Source organism: Rhinolophus hipposideros, assembly GCF_964194185.1.
Source record: "Rhinolophus hipposideros genome assembly, chromosome: 9".
NCBI classification, from domain to species: domain Eukaryota; kingdom Metazoa; phylum Chordata; class Mammalia; order Chiroptera; family Rhinolophidae; genus Rhinolophus; species Rhinolophus hipposideros.
This window is the reverse complement of record NC_138055.1, coordinates 52,937,344-52,955,296: the sequence shown is the minus strand read 5'-3', so window position 1 is coordinate 52,955,296 and position 17,953 is coordinate 52,937,344. Positions and strand designations below refer to the sequence as shown.

General features: G+C 52.4%; 1 protein-coding gene across 1 annotated transcript; it reads left to right on the top strand.

Moving 5' to 3' along the window:
* Positions 1 to 7,564: 7,564 nt before the first annotated feature.
* On the top strand, positions 7,565 to 14,174 carry LOC308502489 (keratin, type II microfibrillar, component 7C; the record flags this gene model as incomplete). The annotated part of the gene is made up of 9 exons (XM_081060341.1): positions 7,565 to 7,948; positions 9,524 to 9,732; positions 10,827 to 10,887; positions 11,008 to 11,103; positions 11,717 to 11,881; positions 12,147 to 12,272; positions 12,521 to 12,741; positions 13,447 to 13,478; positions 13,987 to 14,174. The coding sequence occupies 9 exons, from the start codon at positions 7,565 to 7,567 to the stop codon at positions 14,172 to 14,174; spliced, it is 1,482 nt and encodes a 493-aa protein (XP_080916467.1).
* Positions 14,175 to 17,953: the final 3,779 nt, after the last annotated feature.

The window sequence follows — 17,953 nt, the reverse complement described above, 5'->3', positions numbered from 1 at the left end:
CATGGGTCTATAAAACCTCTTTTAATCTCCTTTTCTAGGAGTCTTGGTGTAGTCACTCTGCCAGCTCAGACATGGCAAAGCCTGGCGGGAAGGTGTGACTGCGTAAGAACAGTTTTGTTTTGTTTTGGTGCAGCCCAGTGTGCAAATTTCTGTGCAGAAGAACACCATCATTCTTGGAAGGCTCTCTGGTGAAAGTGAATTAATTGGGTGGGGGTGGGGCCTGGAAGGGGGTCAGGGAGACCTGGAGAGTGGCCAGCAAGTATTAGGATCAACACTGATCTGCAGATAAATTATCCAGGTGTCAGTTTCTTGCCATAATCGTCGAATCTGTTTAGTTACCTCTTATGTTACATGTTTCTGTCTACACACAGTCCTGATACCAGGTGGGATGGCCAGGCTCTAATAATTGACCTGCTCCATAGAGCCATGTTGTCATTCTCAAAAGTGCCCTGTTCCCAGTTGTGACAATCAGGAGATCACCATCTCTCCAACCTCAGAACCCCCTTTTGTTCTCCAAGTACGAAGATTTCTGACAATGGTGCCCTGTCATTTCTATAAGGTCTTTGAGTCCCCCTGGCATGCACGCTATCTGAACCCCAGGCCTTCAAAGCGTTGAGATACAGCCTCATTGTAACGGCCTTGACCTCCAGCTCTCACCTTACAGCCTCTGCTTTTCCAAGTGAGTTCTTGGATTTCTTACTGACATCACCAATATTATGAGGGTATCCCCCCAAAATGAAAACCCAGAAGGGAGGATATCAGCTTGCATCTTCTGCTGTGCTCAGCTCCTGAAGGAAAGTTGGCGATTCCTGGCCAGATTCTTCAGCCAGAAAACCACCAGGGCTGGAGTATGGGAGACCCTGTCAACAGAGAACACAGCTGCGAGTGAGCCCTGTTCATACCCACCAGGCAGCCTTGCCAGGCATTTGTCTTTGGCAGCAAGCCTTTCCCAAGCACCTGAGTGTGTCTGGAACGGTATCGTGGCCACGCAAGCTGGTGCTCTGTGTCTTAGGGAAGCATGGTGGCCACTGAGTACCCGTCCTCCCTCCCTCGTCCGTGAGTCCTTGGCCTGGCCCCATGTACCCATCCATCCATTCCACAGTGACTTAGCAAGTGTCTGGGGGTCATGCGTTGTGCTGGATGCTGGAGACACCAAGATGGGCAAGAGGCAGTCCCTGCCTTCAGGAGGCTCACAGCCTACTGGTCACAATGGAAAATCAAACATCTACAGCACAGTGTGATAATACACATGAGCAGAGCTACCTGGCTCTGTTAAAAGGAAATGCGCCCTGAACCCAGTCTTGAGCTTCCAAACCCAGGGGATAGTGTGCACAGAGGAAGAGAGGCATGAGCAACGATGGCCTATTCAAGGACGTGTAGCTAGTTGACAATGACTGGAGTGTGGGGTTACCTGTGGAGTGCCAAGAAGTGAGGTCGGAAACATCGACAGGGCTGAGACATGAAGACCTGTGTGCTACTCCCAGGAGTTTAGACTTTGTCCTGTCAGCTGTGGAGAATTTTCCTCTGATAGTCACATACAGGTATGGGTGGAGTGGGATGGATGGTGATGAATGATGAATGCGTGGGAGAAAGGTGACTGGATGTCTGATCAGATCAACTAAATAATGATCTGATCATATCTGCCCTATTTGGGTGAAGAACAGATGATGGGAACATGAAACAGGGCAGAAAATCCAGTGAGTGAGCTACTGCATGAAATGAAATGCAAAGTAACGTGGGCCTGACCTACGACGATGTTGGAGGAAATGGCGAAGAAATGGAAAGAACTATGAAGTATGGGAAGGATTTGTCAATTTATTGGATGTGGGCGGAGAGGAAAGGAGTCAAGATGATGATTCTCGGGTTGGCGCTTATACGAGAGACTGCAAGGTGGTACCAGTCTCACTGCAGGGGGAGCAGGAGGAAATGTAGGTTTGGCCTTGGTGGGTGGGGGCCTGAGCTCCACGTGGATATGTCCGTGGGACAATAAGATGGAAAAAAGAGAAAACACCACCTAGTATTGAGTGTTCGCAATGGACAGAATGTGCTCAGTGCTTTCTCTGTATCAGCTGTGTTAACCTTCCCAACACCCCCACAGAGAGAGGTGTCAGCCAAGATGGGCTACGCTTTTTGGTGGCAACAAACAGCCCAAAAATCTCATGCTGAAAATGACAGCGTTTTACTCCTGACTCATCTAAACGTCCACCACAGTAGCCTGAGGACTGATGGAGTAACCCCTACCTGGGACAGCTCCAGTTGCTGAAGCAGAGGGACAGAGAGGTCGGGAGGGCTATCATCCTGCCACCTGCCCAGAATGGGAGAGCCTAGAACTATCTGGTGACCATCACTAGTGACAGTGCCAGAAAATGTAATGTTGTCACTCGAGAGGCCACTGAGGCTCAGCGAAATGGGATGGTGAAGGTGGAACAGCAGGTCACAGACAAGCCAGGTCTGCCTTGGACCCAAGACCAGCCTCCTAAGCCCCACGCCACTCTGGCTCACTGTTCAGGGCAGGCTGGTACGAGCAAGGGAGCCAGGCAGAGATTAGGAGTCCTCAGCTCCCTGTTTAACGGCAAGCACTCAACACATCCCCCATTAAGTCATAAGGAGGAGGATGGCACTTAACACCTCTGAGAAAAGCTTTCCAACACAGCAGCTGGATGTCTGAGTGAATGCTGCTTCCGGTCAAACTTAAGGCCATCCTGCCATGCACGATGTAGTTTTACATCAGGAATAAGGAAAACAGATGACGGAGTGGCAAAGAGCAAGTTAACGGCCCTTCCCTGAGCAATACGGCCACCACCTGGCCCTGCATCAAGACACACTGATCACATCCCTGCCTGAGCTCGTTGAGGAAATTAAATGAGACAGTCATGCAATGTACTTAGCACAGTGAGTGGCACATTCTGCACGTGCAACAAATGGTCACTTTTGCTGTTATTTCCTCCTTGAGATGCCCACAGGCATTTCAAGCCTATGGGTACTAGAAAATAGCACAGATAATGGGGTCCTTCGGTGCAGGTACAAATTACCCCACTCGTCACATTCTCTTTGGTGTACAGCGCAAACTTAGGCCATCGTGCAGGTCACATTACACATGGATGTGAAATGTCACACTCAGTGAAGTGCTGCGCCAAGGCAACAGTCACTGTTCTGCTGCTGACGTAAAAATGAGGTGGCGACACATCAAGGAGAGAGGGCTGACCTGGCAGCAAGGAGCGTGGGCTTCTGGGCCCATCTCAGCCTTGAGCTGGCCATGGGGCATGACGACAGCCACTTACCCTCTCTCTGAGCTACACTGTGGTCCCTGTGACCCTGATGCACTTTACTGCAGTAGGAGCATCGGTAGTAGACTTTAGAAATATTTCTATCCACACAGAAGTTTGGGGTTGAACTTCCAGCAGTCTGGCCCCTGAGGAAGCATCTGCTGCAGGACAGGACTGATGCCAGGGGTGTCCAAAGAGATGGATGACAACCAGCGGGCTGAGGTGACAGAGGACTCAGCTTTGGGCCTGTACTTAAGGGGCACTTCCAGGACTGTCCAACCTGGTCCATGAGACAGGGAGGCAGCTAGCTGCCTGGAGGGTGTCGTGGGACACAGTGCCTTCCAGAGTTCTCCACCTCCAATAGCTCAGAAGGCTTGCCAGAGAAGGAGGAATTTCAGAAGACAGACAGGAAAAAAACTTGGCTCCAAAACACTTATAATTACCCATTTCCTGTCTTCTTCCAGGAGCTCAACCCATTGCATCACACCTGCATGATGTGCAACCCATTTCACAGATCGAAACCTTAAGCTCTGTGGCTCAGAGAAGTCCATGGGGCTGTATGAGTCACCACTCTTCTGCAGAGACACTCCTGGACTACCAGGACTGCCACGCTGCTCCCACTAGAGGGCACCCTAGCCTGGCTGCAGAAAGTACCCAATGTTATCTGGGGGAAAGCCCTCTTCCTCCAGGAAGCCTTCCCAGGTTGATCAACACAAAGTGTGCCTTTCTTGGTTCTTCCCTGCCTGGATTGTTCACTCTCCCAGCAGCTTCCCTCCATGTGCTCAGCAACCCATGGTGTACCCTTCCTGGAAGGCCCACAACCACCAGCCCCACTTCGTAACCTCCTATCAGATCTGTGTACCAGGCTTCCCTCCTCCAGTCCATCCTATGCCTTGACAGCTTTGTTTATCTCCCTAAAAGTCTGCTTCCAAGACACATCCACCCAGGCACCAGAGGCTCAACAGAAAACATCTGAAGGGTCCTCAGCCAGTCCTCAGGCTGGCCCCCGATGAAGCCCTCTAGCTCATCTCCTAGTCCTTCCCACTTTCTTTGTTTTATGTTTGCTTTTGCCTTTGGGCCTCCTAAGCAGAAAGCTGAGTCCATCAGTCTCAAGTTCTTGGCAGTGTCTTCATCAGCCCACAGAAGCCCCCTCTCTGTTTCATTCATCTGTTTCCTTCATTTCCTGTCATTCCTCTGTCTCTCCTCACCAAAGGCAGCTGCTGTAACACGTGACATCATCCCAAATGTGTGCTCCTTCCTGTGCAGTAAGTAGCAGTGCTTTCAGGATGTGTACGTTTTATTTACATAAATGGTGTGGCTTTGACATATTTAACCCAACACTGTGTTGTCTGTAAGTACCCCAGTATGTAAGGCTTCAGTGTGTTGTGAGTTCAAGACCGGAAGGCAGAACTAGAGATGGGAAGGTTGGAGAGGTCCCACCAGCCTGGGACTCGGCCAGAGCCTTTATAGCCCATGATGAGGGCAGGAACCCATCTCAGCCAGTTGCTCAGGTGGAAAGAAGCAGCCTGTTGGGCTGGAATGCTGCTATCTCTTTGTCAGCTTCCTGTCTAAGTCTGTTTTCAAGGGGCTACCTGGTCTGTAATTTTCTTTGTTCTGGGCCATTTACAAATAGGTACTTTAATTACGGCTTTTTGAGGTGGCAATGATCGCCTTGTAAAAGTTGTTGGGCTGTTTTGTGCTCTCGCAAGTATGGCACCTCACTGCCGGTGCACACTATCCCTTTGCAAGGCCCTGCTGGCTGCACGTGACCGAAACCAGTCACCTTGTTTGTAGGGGGAGGGGTGGAGGTGGCACCTCCCACCACTAGGCACTCACTCAATCAATCCTCCCAACAGCCCAGCATGGCATGGGTTGCCATTCATATTTCACAGATAAGCAAATTAGAGAAACTTCAGTTGCCCCAGGTCCCAAAGCTAGTAAGTGGCAGAGCTGGGCTTCAAACCATGCCTTTTTGTCTCCAGAGTCCATGCTTTCATCATTTCCAACGAGGACAGGGGCCTGAGCACACTCATGGCTCCCTGGAACCAAGGAGGTGGGTGTGTCTACACAGAGAACCTCCATGAGGGGTCCAACACAAAACTGAACCCACTGGGTTGAGAAGTAAGCAGGGTCAGAGGACGGAGGAGCCATGGCCAGCACTGTGATAGAGAGATGTTTTACGAAGGATTCACCACCTTGTATCCCTCAGCACATTACAAAGAAATAAATCTCAGATGGTCACTGGACATTGATTGAGAATCTTCCAGGTGCTCACAAGTTCCGGTGTGGATTGAGACAAGAGGAGAGAAATATCTGGTACTTTCTTAAATGTCTGGCAGATGTTTGACCCAGAAAAAGCTTAGCGTGAAAGTACCCACCAGCCACACCTCCCACAGAAGTGCTCCAAAAACCCCACCAGCTAGTCAGCTGAAATCAGCCCCCAGGCTTTGCTTCCTTGTGTATCTCTCACACTGTCCCACCACCCACACCCACAGTTCCCAGCCCAGTCACAAGAGTCTGTGGAAATCTATCCACAAGGCCCAAGAGGAGGAGTTGGAGTACCCTTTTGTTAGGAACCATGCAGATGCTGTCCAGCTCCCTAACAGATTTCCATAGTGCCGTCACCTGCCCTCCCAGAAAAGATAGGCCCTCTCGCACTCTGAGGTTTCACTGGCCAGCCACCCTGACGTGGAGTAGGGAGGCCCTAGTGAAGCCCTGGGAGGATGCGTGGAGGGCTATTTTTAGCCCAGACTGGGTCAGCATTTGGTCGTGGCTGGTCAGGAAACAGGTCCATCAGGGGCGTCAACCTCAGGTACAAAGGCGGTCAAGAGACGTGTGCTTGGAAGGATTTATGGGCTCAGATCCTCAGGTCAGGAGAACATTCTGGCTTGGTCCCTCTGTCCACCCATCAAAGCCAGCACCAGTCCTAACTCAAAGTGATAAAGGAGCAAATGAAGGGAGCTTGCCTGAAGGACAGCCCCGGGAGCCCCCATATCCTCTCACCCTGTGGGTCCTCTGAGAGGAGTAAGTGATGCCATTTTAGGACCCTGGTGACTTGCACCCCCCCGTCTCCCTTCCTGATGAGTGTGTACATACCAGTATTCATTGCTCAACTTCCCTGCTGGGAACCCAAAGGACTCCCACATTCCCACATCAGACCCCAACTCAGCCCGGGCATCACAGGGCCTTCCCTCCACCTGTGGCTTCTCCCCTTCCGCACTGGCCAAATGTTGGCATTTCATGTGCATGGCACCCCCTCCTACCTCCAAACACCTCAGGTCTTTGCTGGATTCCCAGACGCAGCAAGCGTCTAGTGCATCATTTGCACTCGGTAAGAATTTACTGAATGAGAGAATGAATGATTACATGGTATAGTCTCCAAATCAGTGCTGGACTCCTTTCTTGTCTCCTCCCAACCCTATCTCCACCCACCCCAGACCCCCTGAAACCCACCTCTAAGAAGCCGTCACTGATTAACCCCTGTAGCTCTGTGGGATTCCATACTCCCACGCCTGAACCTATCCCACCAACAATGCCCAGAGCTCTGAAGAAAGGCCCTGGTTCTTTCTTGAATTCTCTGATTCAGTTTCCCTACTTCCCAGTTGGTGTCCCATGGCCTCTGTCTTCCTAAAAATAACCAAAGTGCATGAACCATACTCCTTCTCAAATTTCTACTGCCACCCTCGTCCCTGATTGGGCTCTGAGTAGGAACAGGTTAGGAGAGGCTCATATTAACAATGAAGAAAGGGACATGCTTTTAGTGAGAGAGATGGAGGCAAAGAAGCCTAGAACAAGAGGACATTTGAGACAAAGCCCCTTCTTGGGACAGGCCAGCCACTCTACTCAAGGCGAGGTCATAGGGCCAAGGCCCATAGCCCAGCGGTGCCCCTTCCAGAAAAGGATTCCGAGAGCAGGCTCCACCCCAGGTCACTGCACCCATTCCCTGCACTGGAGCGTGGAGTCCAATTGATGCTTCTGGGAGCCCCTCTCCCTTGTCCACTTCCAGTAGCAATGGGCGGGGAGAGGCCATGAGGAAGCTTGTAAAGGTCTTTGAAGATAAAATAAGCCTGTAGCCAGGGATTGTTGACACAGCTACACTGAAGAGGCAAGCGGGGTTGGCTCTTAAGAGGCCAGGGTTATGCCAAGCCAATAAAATGCAGCTATTGTCTCTTTGCTGTCCCTTTTAATGCCAGCTGTCCCTGGTGCATAAAAAGGCTTGCCACAGCTCAGGGAGCACAGGCCTTTGGCTCTATCCTCTGCCAGTTTCTCCACTGTTCAGATACCTCCCCATCTCCAGCATGACCTGTGGCTTCAGCTCCGTGGGCTGTGGATTTGGCCCCAGGAACTTCAGCTGTGCCTCGGCCTGCGGGCCCCGGCCCGGCCGCTGCTGCGTCACCGCCGCCCCCTACCGTGGCATCTCCTGCTACCGCGGCCTCACGGGGGAATTTGGCAGCCAGAGTGTCTGTGGGGCCTTCCGCTCCGGCTCCTGTGGCCGCAGCTTCGGATACCGCTCGGGCGGCGTGTGCGGACCCAGCCCGCCCAGCATCACCACCGTGTCTGTCAACGAGAGCCTGCTCACGCCCCTCAACCTGGAGATCGACCCCAACGCGCAGTGCGTGAAGCATGAGGAGAAGGAGCAGATCAAGTGCCTCAACAGCAGGTTCGCGGCCTTCATCGACAAGGTGGGTGTCCTTGATCACACCCTTCCTGAACCCCACCCATGCTCAGGATTCAGGCTCGGTGCTGAGGGGGGATTCAGAGGCAGGCATTTACCCATAGAAGCTCCTAGTACAAAGGGAGAGGCAGTTATACCTCTAGGTCACAGACAGAAAAACAAGAACAAGATCAAGAGCAGCCAGTCCAATGTGGGAGACAAACTGAAAACATAAGCAGAATTAGGGGCAGAACCTGTAGGGCTGAGTGATAATATCCTGTGAGCAAAGGGCTGCCATGTGGATGCTCAATGCATTTGAAGCCAAATTGCTGCTTACATGGCAAGGACATGCTCCCTATGTCCCGGGCAGGGCTAGTGAGTGCAATACTGGAAGACTGCGTGCAGGGAATCTCATGCATTACACAGAGCTGTTTCCATACCAGTGGTTACTTAGCCGCTGAGTGGGGTCAGAGTGGTTTGTCCAAGCCACTGTGCCTGGGGCTCAGGATCCAGGAATGAGCTATAGACTCAGTCCCCACGCTCCCAAGCCCTATGGGGAGGCAGGCAGTTTGTGGCCTAGGCGCGGCTGAAACCATCTGCATATGTCGGTGTCCACTCACGTCTGCAGCTGTCTTCTCCACTGAATCCAGACAACCACCATGTGGCAGTGGTATAAGGGGTCAGGGGAGAAGGTTCCAAAGAAGCAGCAGCTCTGGAGCCAAGGAGAGCACTCCAGAGCCAACCTTGAGAGAAATTATGCTAGAGAGACAGCCACCAGGAAGGACCAAAAACAAATCTGGAACTCCTAACAGCAAGAGAGACCAAAGACGGCATAAGGAAAGACCAACGGTGTGGCAGTTAGACGATAGAATCTGAATGAGGTAGTGGGCCAAGGAGATGGATGGGAAATTTTCCTTGGGCCCAATAGTCAAATTACTATAATGAGAGAAGCTCCCCACCACAGGGCAGCAGATGAGGGTTTGAGTTCTTCCTCTGCCATTGTGAGATCTCAGTCTGTCAGGTAACTGCCCTGGGCCTTCGATCCCTTGTCTATAAAATGAGGGGGTTGGAGCACAGAGCATTCCTGCACTAATATCCCAGGTGACTATTATTCTAATTGCATTGTTGTTGTAGGGGTTCAGTAATTGGCACATACTTTATCTTTCAACTTTCACAGTTTGCCTTTCTAAAAAGGTCGACCTGTTCATTTAACGCTGACGATCACAGCTGACTTGGTGCGGGTACCTTTAGGTACCAGGACTCATTACACCTTCAGAGTGCGGTGATCACTCTGCACAAGGGTTAAGTGCTGTGCCCAAGGACACGTTATTAACAAGTGACAGCAAAGTCTGAACTTAGCATGGTTCAGTGCTTTCCAGAACACTAAGTAAATTGCCTTAAAAAGATTAAAGTTAGCTCACAGGAAGGACTTCCAAATGGTGAGCTGGTTAAACCCCAATGTGGTTTTGATAAAGATGAAACACCCCCACCAGGGATGGCTCTGGGTCAGAAAGTTGGGGTCCCGCAGGTCCTGGTGCTAGGACCCCCTCTTGCCCTCTAATCCTGCAAGAAAAGATTCTCAAGCTCTACCTCTGTGTGGCAGGTGCGCTTCCTGGAGCAGCAGAACAAGCTGCTGGAGACCAAGTGGCAGTTCTACCAAAACCGCAAGTGCTGTGAGAGCAACCTGGAGCCGCTGTTTGAGGGCTACATCGAGACGCTGAGGCGGGAGGCCGAGTGTGCGGAGGCTGACAGCGGGAGGCTGGCCTCGGAGCTCAACCACGTGCAGGAGGTGATGGAGGGCTACAAGAAGAAGTGAGTGCAGGAAGGGTCGGCTCAGAAAAGGGCTTGAAAGAAGCTCTCAGCACAGGGGAGTGTCCGGGTCTGTGGCTGGGTCTTTGTCTGAGGAGAGGGAAGAACCTGTACTCTGTCTTTCCTCAAGACACGTGGGTCTCATGGGTGGGTCATGGCCCCCTGGGGGATGGAGCGCACCTTGCCTTCCTACCAGCAGGTCAGGGAAATGATGGTCTCTTCCTTTCTCCATCCACCAGACCCTTCTCTTAGGACGCCAAAAATATTAATGTTCCCGGGCCCTTTGAATCTAGCTCCCAAAGCCATGGACATTCTTCTTAAGGTCATTCCTTTACTCAACTAACATTTTCTGAGCACCTACCAGGTGCCAGCCAGACACCAGACTGTGTTTTTGAGATTCAGGGGCACCCAGTAAACACAGTCCCTGTCCTCGTGGGGCTTACAGCCTGCTGGGAGGCAGGCATGGGGCGCATAGTCGCAGACAGACCTTCAATTACCAAGTGTGACACGTGATACAAAGAATGTACACCAGGTACTCTAAAGGAATCTGGTTTGAGGGATGGCCAGCTTCCTTCAGTAAGGCTATCTGCCATGGACTTCCCAAGCTACCATACCCCTTGCCTCTGGCTCTGAGCTGGCCTACCCACAGAACGGGAAGAAGTGGCCGGCTTGGCCTGTCTTGGCCACGCCCAGGAGGGGAGTGACAGAGAGGGAAGAACATTACCTATAGCAAAGCCAGGGGCAAGAGGAGGGGGTCGGTCAGAGGAAGATAAATAGAGACCTGAGTGAGAAAACAGCCACCTCCCATACCCCAAACACACACACACACACACACACACACACACACGCTTTCCAGATTCTGTCCTCCCACCTCCAAAGAAAAATTCAGAGATGATGTGACAGCGGGTACCTTAGTTCTCCAGCGTATCCCACTAGGCCTGGACCAGCACCCTGATTTCTTCCTGGTCCTACCCCGTTTCTTTTGGAAGCAGAGGGATAAGCAGAGAATGGTCCAGTAGTCAGGCTGTTTACATGCCTGCTTCATGGCCAAGTTGAAAGCTGCTGAGACGGGGTCCTATTCTCCCCACCCACCTTAGGTACGAAGAAGAAGTTGCACTTCGGGCCACAGCAGAGAACGAGTTTGTGGCCCTAAAAAAGGTGAGTGCCAGAAGCCAGGCCCCACCCTGACCCCTGGCCACCCTGTGCTCTCTGCTCTGCCATGTGGCAACTCAGCATCCTGAGGACAGCGGCCCTCACAACCCCTTGAACCCCACACAGGACGTGGACTGTGCCTACCTTCGCAAGTCAGACTTGGAGGCCAATGCGGAGGCCCTGACCCAGGAGATTGACTTCCTGCGGCGGCTGTACGAGGAGGTGAGGGGCTCTCAGCCATGGCGGGCACCCCGGCCCCTGCCCAGACCCCACAAGCCAGCTAATGGAGGAAGCCAGGCTCAAGGCTGGAGGGTTGGAGGGAAGCGGGAAGAGGGAAGAAGGGAGGCAGAGAAATGGAAAACCAAAAGGGACAGAATTAGTAAGTGGCAAGAGTCTGGTCTCTAGGACAGATGGTCATGCCTTGGGAACCCAAAGCAAAGGCCCTGTGAAGCATCACACAGCCTCGACTCCATGCCCTCTGGCCCAGGTTCTCTGGCAGCCAATACCCTTCCTCTATGTGCTCAGTCCAGGAGAATGTGACATGGTCCCAACAAAGAATCTGGCCCCTGAGGAGGCATCTGCAGCCTGCTGGCTGGAGGGACGCCATCTAGGCTCACATGAGTGTAAACAATCCCAGAAGCAAGCATTTGAGAAGTAGTTGCATTTTCTTTGAAAAGAAATTTCTTATTTGGACAGACAGTTATGCAATTTCGTCAGGGATTTTTCTCTCCCAATAAGAGACTTTGGCTTCAAATAGGCCAAAGATGACCGGCATTAGCCTCAGGGGGTAAGAAAAATCTCAAATAACTTGGTTTTTCTTCCTGTGCCCCCACAGGAGATCCGTGTCCTCCAGGCCCACATCTCAGACACCTCGGTCATCGTCAAGATGGACAACAGCCGGGACCTCAACATGGACTGCGTCGTGGCCGAGATCAAGGCTCAGTACGACGACATCGCCAGCCGCAGCCGGGCCGAGGCCGAGTCCTGGTACCGCAGCAAGGTGAGTGGCACCGGACACCTGCCTCCTACCATGGCTGTGGGAGGCATGCGAGCCTCATGTTAGAAAAGGCCTCTTCTGTCTGGGATCCTGATTCCTAGGGATGGGAACAGAAGGGCAGACCGCTCTCGGGTAGAGGCGTCCGGGCAGGGCTGCCACGGATGGTGGCCCAGGCTGAGCACTGTACAACCTGCACGACCCTGTGTGGTGTCCGCAATCCGTGGGGTGTCCCGTCCTGAGCCTCAGGAGCACGTGTGCTTCCCCCCAGTGCGAGGAGATGAAGGCCACGGTGATTCGTCACGGGGAGACCCTGCGCCGCACCAAGGAGGAGATCAACGAGCTGAACCGCATGATCCAGAGGCTGACCGCCGAGGTCGAGAACGCCAAGTGCCAGGTACGGGCCACCTGTCCCCTAGCCCAGCACACAGGCTGGGGGCTGAGCCAGGCTGGATCGCACCACTCATTCTGCAGCCCATTTGCTCGACTAGAGTTGCAGGCTGTGGTCACTCGGGGAGACCCAGCTGACGAAGGCGAGAGGCCTGTTCCTGGGGTGTTCCAGCTGGGTGGAGAGACTGGACACACTCAGGAAATGGACAGAGACCTGGGGATCACAGCCTACCTTGTTGTCTTCTGTGTCCCCAGAACACCAAGCTGGAGACCGCAGTGACCCAGGCTGAGCAGCAGGGCGAGACGGCCGTCAGCGATGCCCGCTGCAAGCTGGCCGAGCTGGAGGCCGCCCTGCAGAAGGCCAAGCAGGACATGGCCTGCCTGCTCAAGGAGTACCAGGAGGTGATGAACTCCAAGCTGGGCCTGGACATTGAGATCGCCACCTACAGGCGCCTGCTGGAGGGCGAGGAGCAGAGGTAGGGTCCAACTCAGCTGCCCTAAGAATTTCACTTGCATAGATCCACCCACTTTGCTTCCTCCATATCCACATCTCAGCCCCAAGAACTCACCCCAAGCTACATTCTGGGATCTTTAGATCCTAGATCTAAAAGGACTGGAGCTTGGACATAGCATATGGAGGAAAAACAAAGGCCAGTTCCCCTGTCTAGAATCCCAAAGAGCACAAGGCCTTGCTTGAATTAGAACCTAGGCATCCTACCTCTCAGTTCAGAACATCCTCAAGTTACTTTTCCATCCTCAACTCTTCCAAGATCCACTCCCTCTCTGGTTTCTAGGAAGTCATCTTGCCCTAGATTGAAGTTCCTGGCCAAATTTGACCCTGGCTTCATGTCACTGCCCAAGAGAACCTTTCCCTTCCTAAAACTGAAGCCACACATATGTATGCTAGGTATGGTTGTTTAGGTTGTGCACTGCACAAAAAATAGTCAGCTGAGAGGCAAATGAGAGCTGAAATCCAGCCTATACTCAGCTTGCCAAATAATGTGCCCTGGCATTGGTACATCTGCCAGAAAGGCACTTTTTAAAGTTCCACAAAGGCATAAATATAGGCCAGAAATAGCCCTGAGAGGACTCATTCCAGCACCTGGGGGAAATCTGAGGATCTCATTCTGATCTCTTTTCTCTTCCCGTTTCTTACCTTCCCTCCCCCCCCCCACACTCAGGCTGTGCGAAGGCGTTGGAGCTGTGAATGTCTGTAAGTATCTTGAGCCCTGAAAAGGAAATTTTTAGATTGGAAAATAAGAATTTCCTGGATATGAGTGTATAGAGAGAGACACTGGGAAGCATGTTTCCAATAACTCCCCCAGTAAATAGGAGTGGGTTAGTCATGCAGCAGGAGAGACTGAGGTTAGCTTGCAGGAAGAACCTCGCCGCATGAATGGGGTTGGGGGAATCGGGGAAAGAATAATAACATGTCACTGCAGGAAGGGTCCTTAGATGTCACTCAATACGACCCCCGACTTGTACAGATGCGGAAGCCCAGGGAGAGGAAGGGAGTTTCCCAAGGCCACAAAACAGAACCAGGGCCAGAACCCAAGGCTCCTGACTCCCAGACTAAGGTTACCTTCCACACCTTTAGAACTAGAACTCAGGGTCCTTTAAGTCCTTCCCTGGAGGGCTGGACAGATCGCAGAGGCCAAAGGAAGGTGGCTGGGAGGAGTGGCCACCAGCCAGGCCTCCTGACCCAGCCCTTGTTCTCACAGGTGTCAGCAGCTCCCGGGGCGGGGTCGTCTGTGGGGACCTCTGCGCATCAGGCTCTCAGCCGGTAATAGGCAGCGTCTGCAGTGCCCCCTGCAGTGGGAACCTGGCGGTGAGCACGGGAATGTGTGCCCCCTGCTGCCAGCTCAACACCACCTGTGGAGGAGGTTCCTGCGGCCTAGGGAGGTGTTAGAGAGAGCCAGAGAAACGTCTTCTGCCTGCCAGATGTGCCTCTGCCCTGCGCCCAGCTAAGAAGAGCGGCACCTCAGTAGCTTTTCCCCACGTGTTCTGAGAATCCACTACTCGGCACTCCCATCAGCCACTCCTCTGCCCATCTTGTTCCACCCCAAGGGCCTGCTGCCTAGAACGGACCTTCCATGGTCTACTCTGGCCCCTCCTAGGGAGGGGGACTCTCCTTCCCTGGAGCGAGCACTCCTGGACTGCCTACCCTGACTCTCTGGTCCCTTGCCCTCTGTTTCGCTAATAAACCGGGGGATCTGCCTTCTGTGCTATGCTGTCTTGCTTTCTCGAAGTGAGCCCATTGTCCACCGACTGGTGAGAAACCCAGCCCAGTGAGACGACCTGAGGACTGGGGTCACTCTGGCCTGTCCTCAACCTGGATACCCACAGAATTTATCCCCAAATAGTGCCATTCTCCCCTGGTCAGGCAGTGCTGACTGTGCCCCCAGCACTTTCCACCTAAGTCATACCTGTCAGTCTGGGGTAGTTTGAGACCTGTTCCTCTAACTGGTTCTGAAAGAAGCCAGAGGAGGCCATGGAATCTGCTGGAAGGCTGTGTGTGTGTGTGTGTGTGTGTGTGTGTGTGTGTGTGTGTGGCTTTAGCCTCCTTCTCCCCCCGCCCACGCACACCCCACCACCACCACACACATGTATCACAGCAGCAGTTTCCAGAAGAGCCAACAGCCACCTCAGATGACCACCCTGTATCAGTCTGGACCCCACACCACTCCATTCCCATTGTTGCCCATCAAACAAGGGGAGATGAGACCCTTCATACCCACCCTTGCCCATCTTTCCCCCCATACACACACTTCTTCAGCACTGAGGACAGTCTCCTCAAAAGCATTTAATCCGTAAGAGGATAACATCTATGAGCTTTCTTGACTGCCCCACTCACGGCCCTCATCCCCAGATTCCTCAGAGCTTCAATCCCAAGGCTAAGATGGCTCCTCTGTGTCCTGTATGGCCTGACCTCTCCTGTCCTCTGCTCAGGAAGAGACTGGGAGCTCCCAGGAGGAAGAACTAGAGAAGCCCTTAACCCCACTCTGGAAGAACCAGGCCTGGAACAGCCCTCCTCAGGTCCCAGCCCCCTCTCTATGCACCCATTTCCTTCTTGCTGGCCCTCTTCTTTCCTGCCTTTGCCCAGTCCTACCCCAGCCCCAGCAGTGATCGCCCTTCCCTCCAGGCCCCGACTTTTCTACTCATGTCACCATGCTGTCCTCGGAGGACCCACCACCTTCCCTCACTCCCTCCTGCACTCCCTAGGGCCCTGTGGCTCCTCACCCACGCGCCCTGTGCTCCCTGTCACCCTCTCTCCATCTGGCTTCCCGAGCCCAGAGTCTCAGGCCTTTCACTTCCTCGTTGGACAAGCCAGCCTCCTCCCAGGCAGTCCTGCTCCCTGGTTCACATCCCTCACCCAGAAAACCTTGCCCTCAAACATAGAAGTGCCTCAAGCCCTTCTCTCGCCTCTCTGCACATGCTCCCTGAGCCATATCTGTTTCTTGCCTTCAGTTAACTCCATGGTTAGTGTCCTCTCTGGTTAAAATTGTCCAACTGTGCTTCAGAGTCTTAATGACTCTCCTGCTTCCATTCCTGACCTCATTCCTCAGCTTCAGACTCACCTACCCCAGTTCCTACAAGACATCTCCACTTGGCAGTTCTAGAGACTCTTCCAATCCAACAGACCTTCGAGGTGAACTCAATATTTCCCACCCGCTCCCCCTGAGTCTCCAGCTATCTCCCATCAAGATCATCAGCACAGCTGCCCAAATCTGACCCTATGATCTCTCTGTGCCTGCACCCTCTCCCTCAAATCTAATTAATCCTCAGTGCTTTCTTGTTCCACCTCCTAGTACCCCTCTAATCCATCTCTTTCTTCTCTCCCTGCTGCTACCACCCACAGTCTGGCTACCACGCTCTTTTTTGGAGTCCTGCTCTTCTCCCCTTCCAATCCGCAGTACATAGCAGCCAGAGATCTTTATGAAACCCACGTCTGACCTTCCAGTGGGTTTTAGTTGCCCTCAGGATGAACTCCGGAGTCTTGAACATAGCACTCTAGGTCTGCATACTTGGCTCTGACTGATGTCTCAGTGTCTCTCAGCACCCCCCACTGCCCCCCACCTTCCTCCCCTGCTCTGTCTCAGGGTGCCCTGAACACCTGTCAAATGGGACTTGAACCAGAGGCTCTGCAAGGGCCTTTCAGTTGTAACCTTCTGGGGAAGTGACTGAGTCCTGCTTTGAGATTGTAACACTCCCTTCCCAGAGACTTAAGGACGATACTCTAAGGATTGCCAGGCTTGGGAGGTCATCCAGGTGCCTCCTGGGGGAGCCCAGGAAGGCCCCATGCCTCTAAAGCTGATGCACCTTCTTTCCACCCTATCAGTTCAAGGGACCGGGCAAGACTGACATTGCATACTCTCCATCTGTTAGAGCCTCCCGTCCTGAGTCCCTGAGCCCCACTTCCTCTGCCATGTCTCCAGCAAGGAGAGGTGTGGCTGCAAAGAGTCCTGGGCCTTGGTACTAGGAGGAAAGAAAAAGCACAGTTGGAGGATTATTAACCAGGGAAAGCTGGTTACCTCCTACAGAAAGTAATATTGAAGCTGAGACCTAAAGGAAGACTAGAAGTTTATTAATTCAAGCGAATAATTATTAAGCACCTAATAGGTACCAAATACTATTATACAAACTTGGGCTCATGTAAGTGAAGAAAATAGTCAAAGATGCCTATCCTCCATGAAGCTTACATTTACAGCAAAACATAAATATAAGCAAGGAGTTAACCAGGAGGAAGAGATGTGTTCTAGACATGGGGAATAGCATATGAAGAGGCAGGGTTAGAGAAGGAGCGTGTAAACATCCAGGAACTCTAATCATTACCTAAGACTGGTGGGAGAGGATGGGCACTGCTCTCCTGTGCCCTCTAGAAGCTTGAAATGAGCTCTTCATTTCTACACTCTTCTACTCTCCTTCATTTCTTCCCCCTCCTACTGCAACCCCAACTCCACCCCATAAATGCTTTCTTCATCCAAGGTCATTTTTCATTCCTACCTCCTTCCAGGCACTTATCCCATCATCTTGCAGAGGTAGGTGATATTGGACCGATTAAAGGGGCCTTCCAGGCTTCACAGAGATCCAACTGCCTTCTCTCTAAAAGGTTCCTGCTGACTGCTGAGGAATATGTGCTATCTGGTTGTGAGATCCCTCTGTGCTGACAAGCTGAGATAAAGCCAGCCCGGGCGGTGACAGCACCGAGTAACATTCCTTCAGCATCTGCTCTGCACAGCAGCTGAAGCTCTTGCTCGTTTAGGAGGCTCGTTGTCTCCCCAAAATGTGGATAAACTAACTGAGGTTCCAAACGCTGAAAAGGCCTGACCACACACTCTTGGTGACCAAACCAGACAAGGACCTGAGATTCCTGACTTCCAGGCCCCCAGTCTTTTTCTACCACCCCACTCTGCCTTCTACTATTCAGAGGTTAGGAATGCTGGGCTGTTACGATGTCATAGTAATAGTAATAACAGTAATAATCATAAGCATCAATACTTGAGGATCATTTATGTACCCCACTACACTGTACCCTAAACTTTTATTTGTGTCTTTATTTGTGTCTCCGTCAGCCCTCCTATGGTAGCTATCTTCAGAAACGGCCCCCCGCTATTCCTCCCCTCTCTGTACGTACCAGCCCTCATCTCAAAGATGGAGCTTATTTGCCCTCCCCTTGAATCTGGGCTG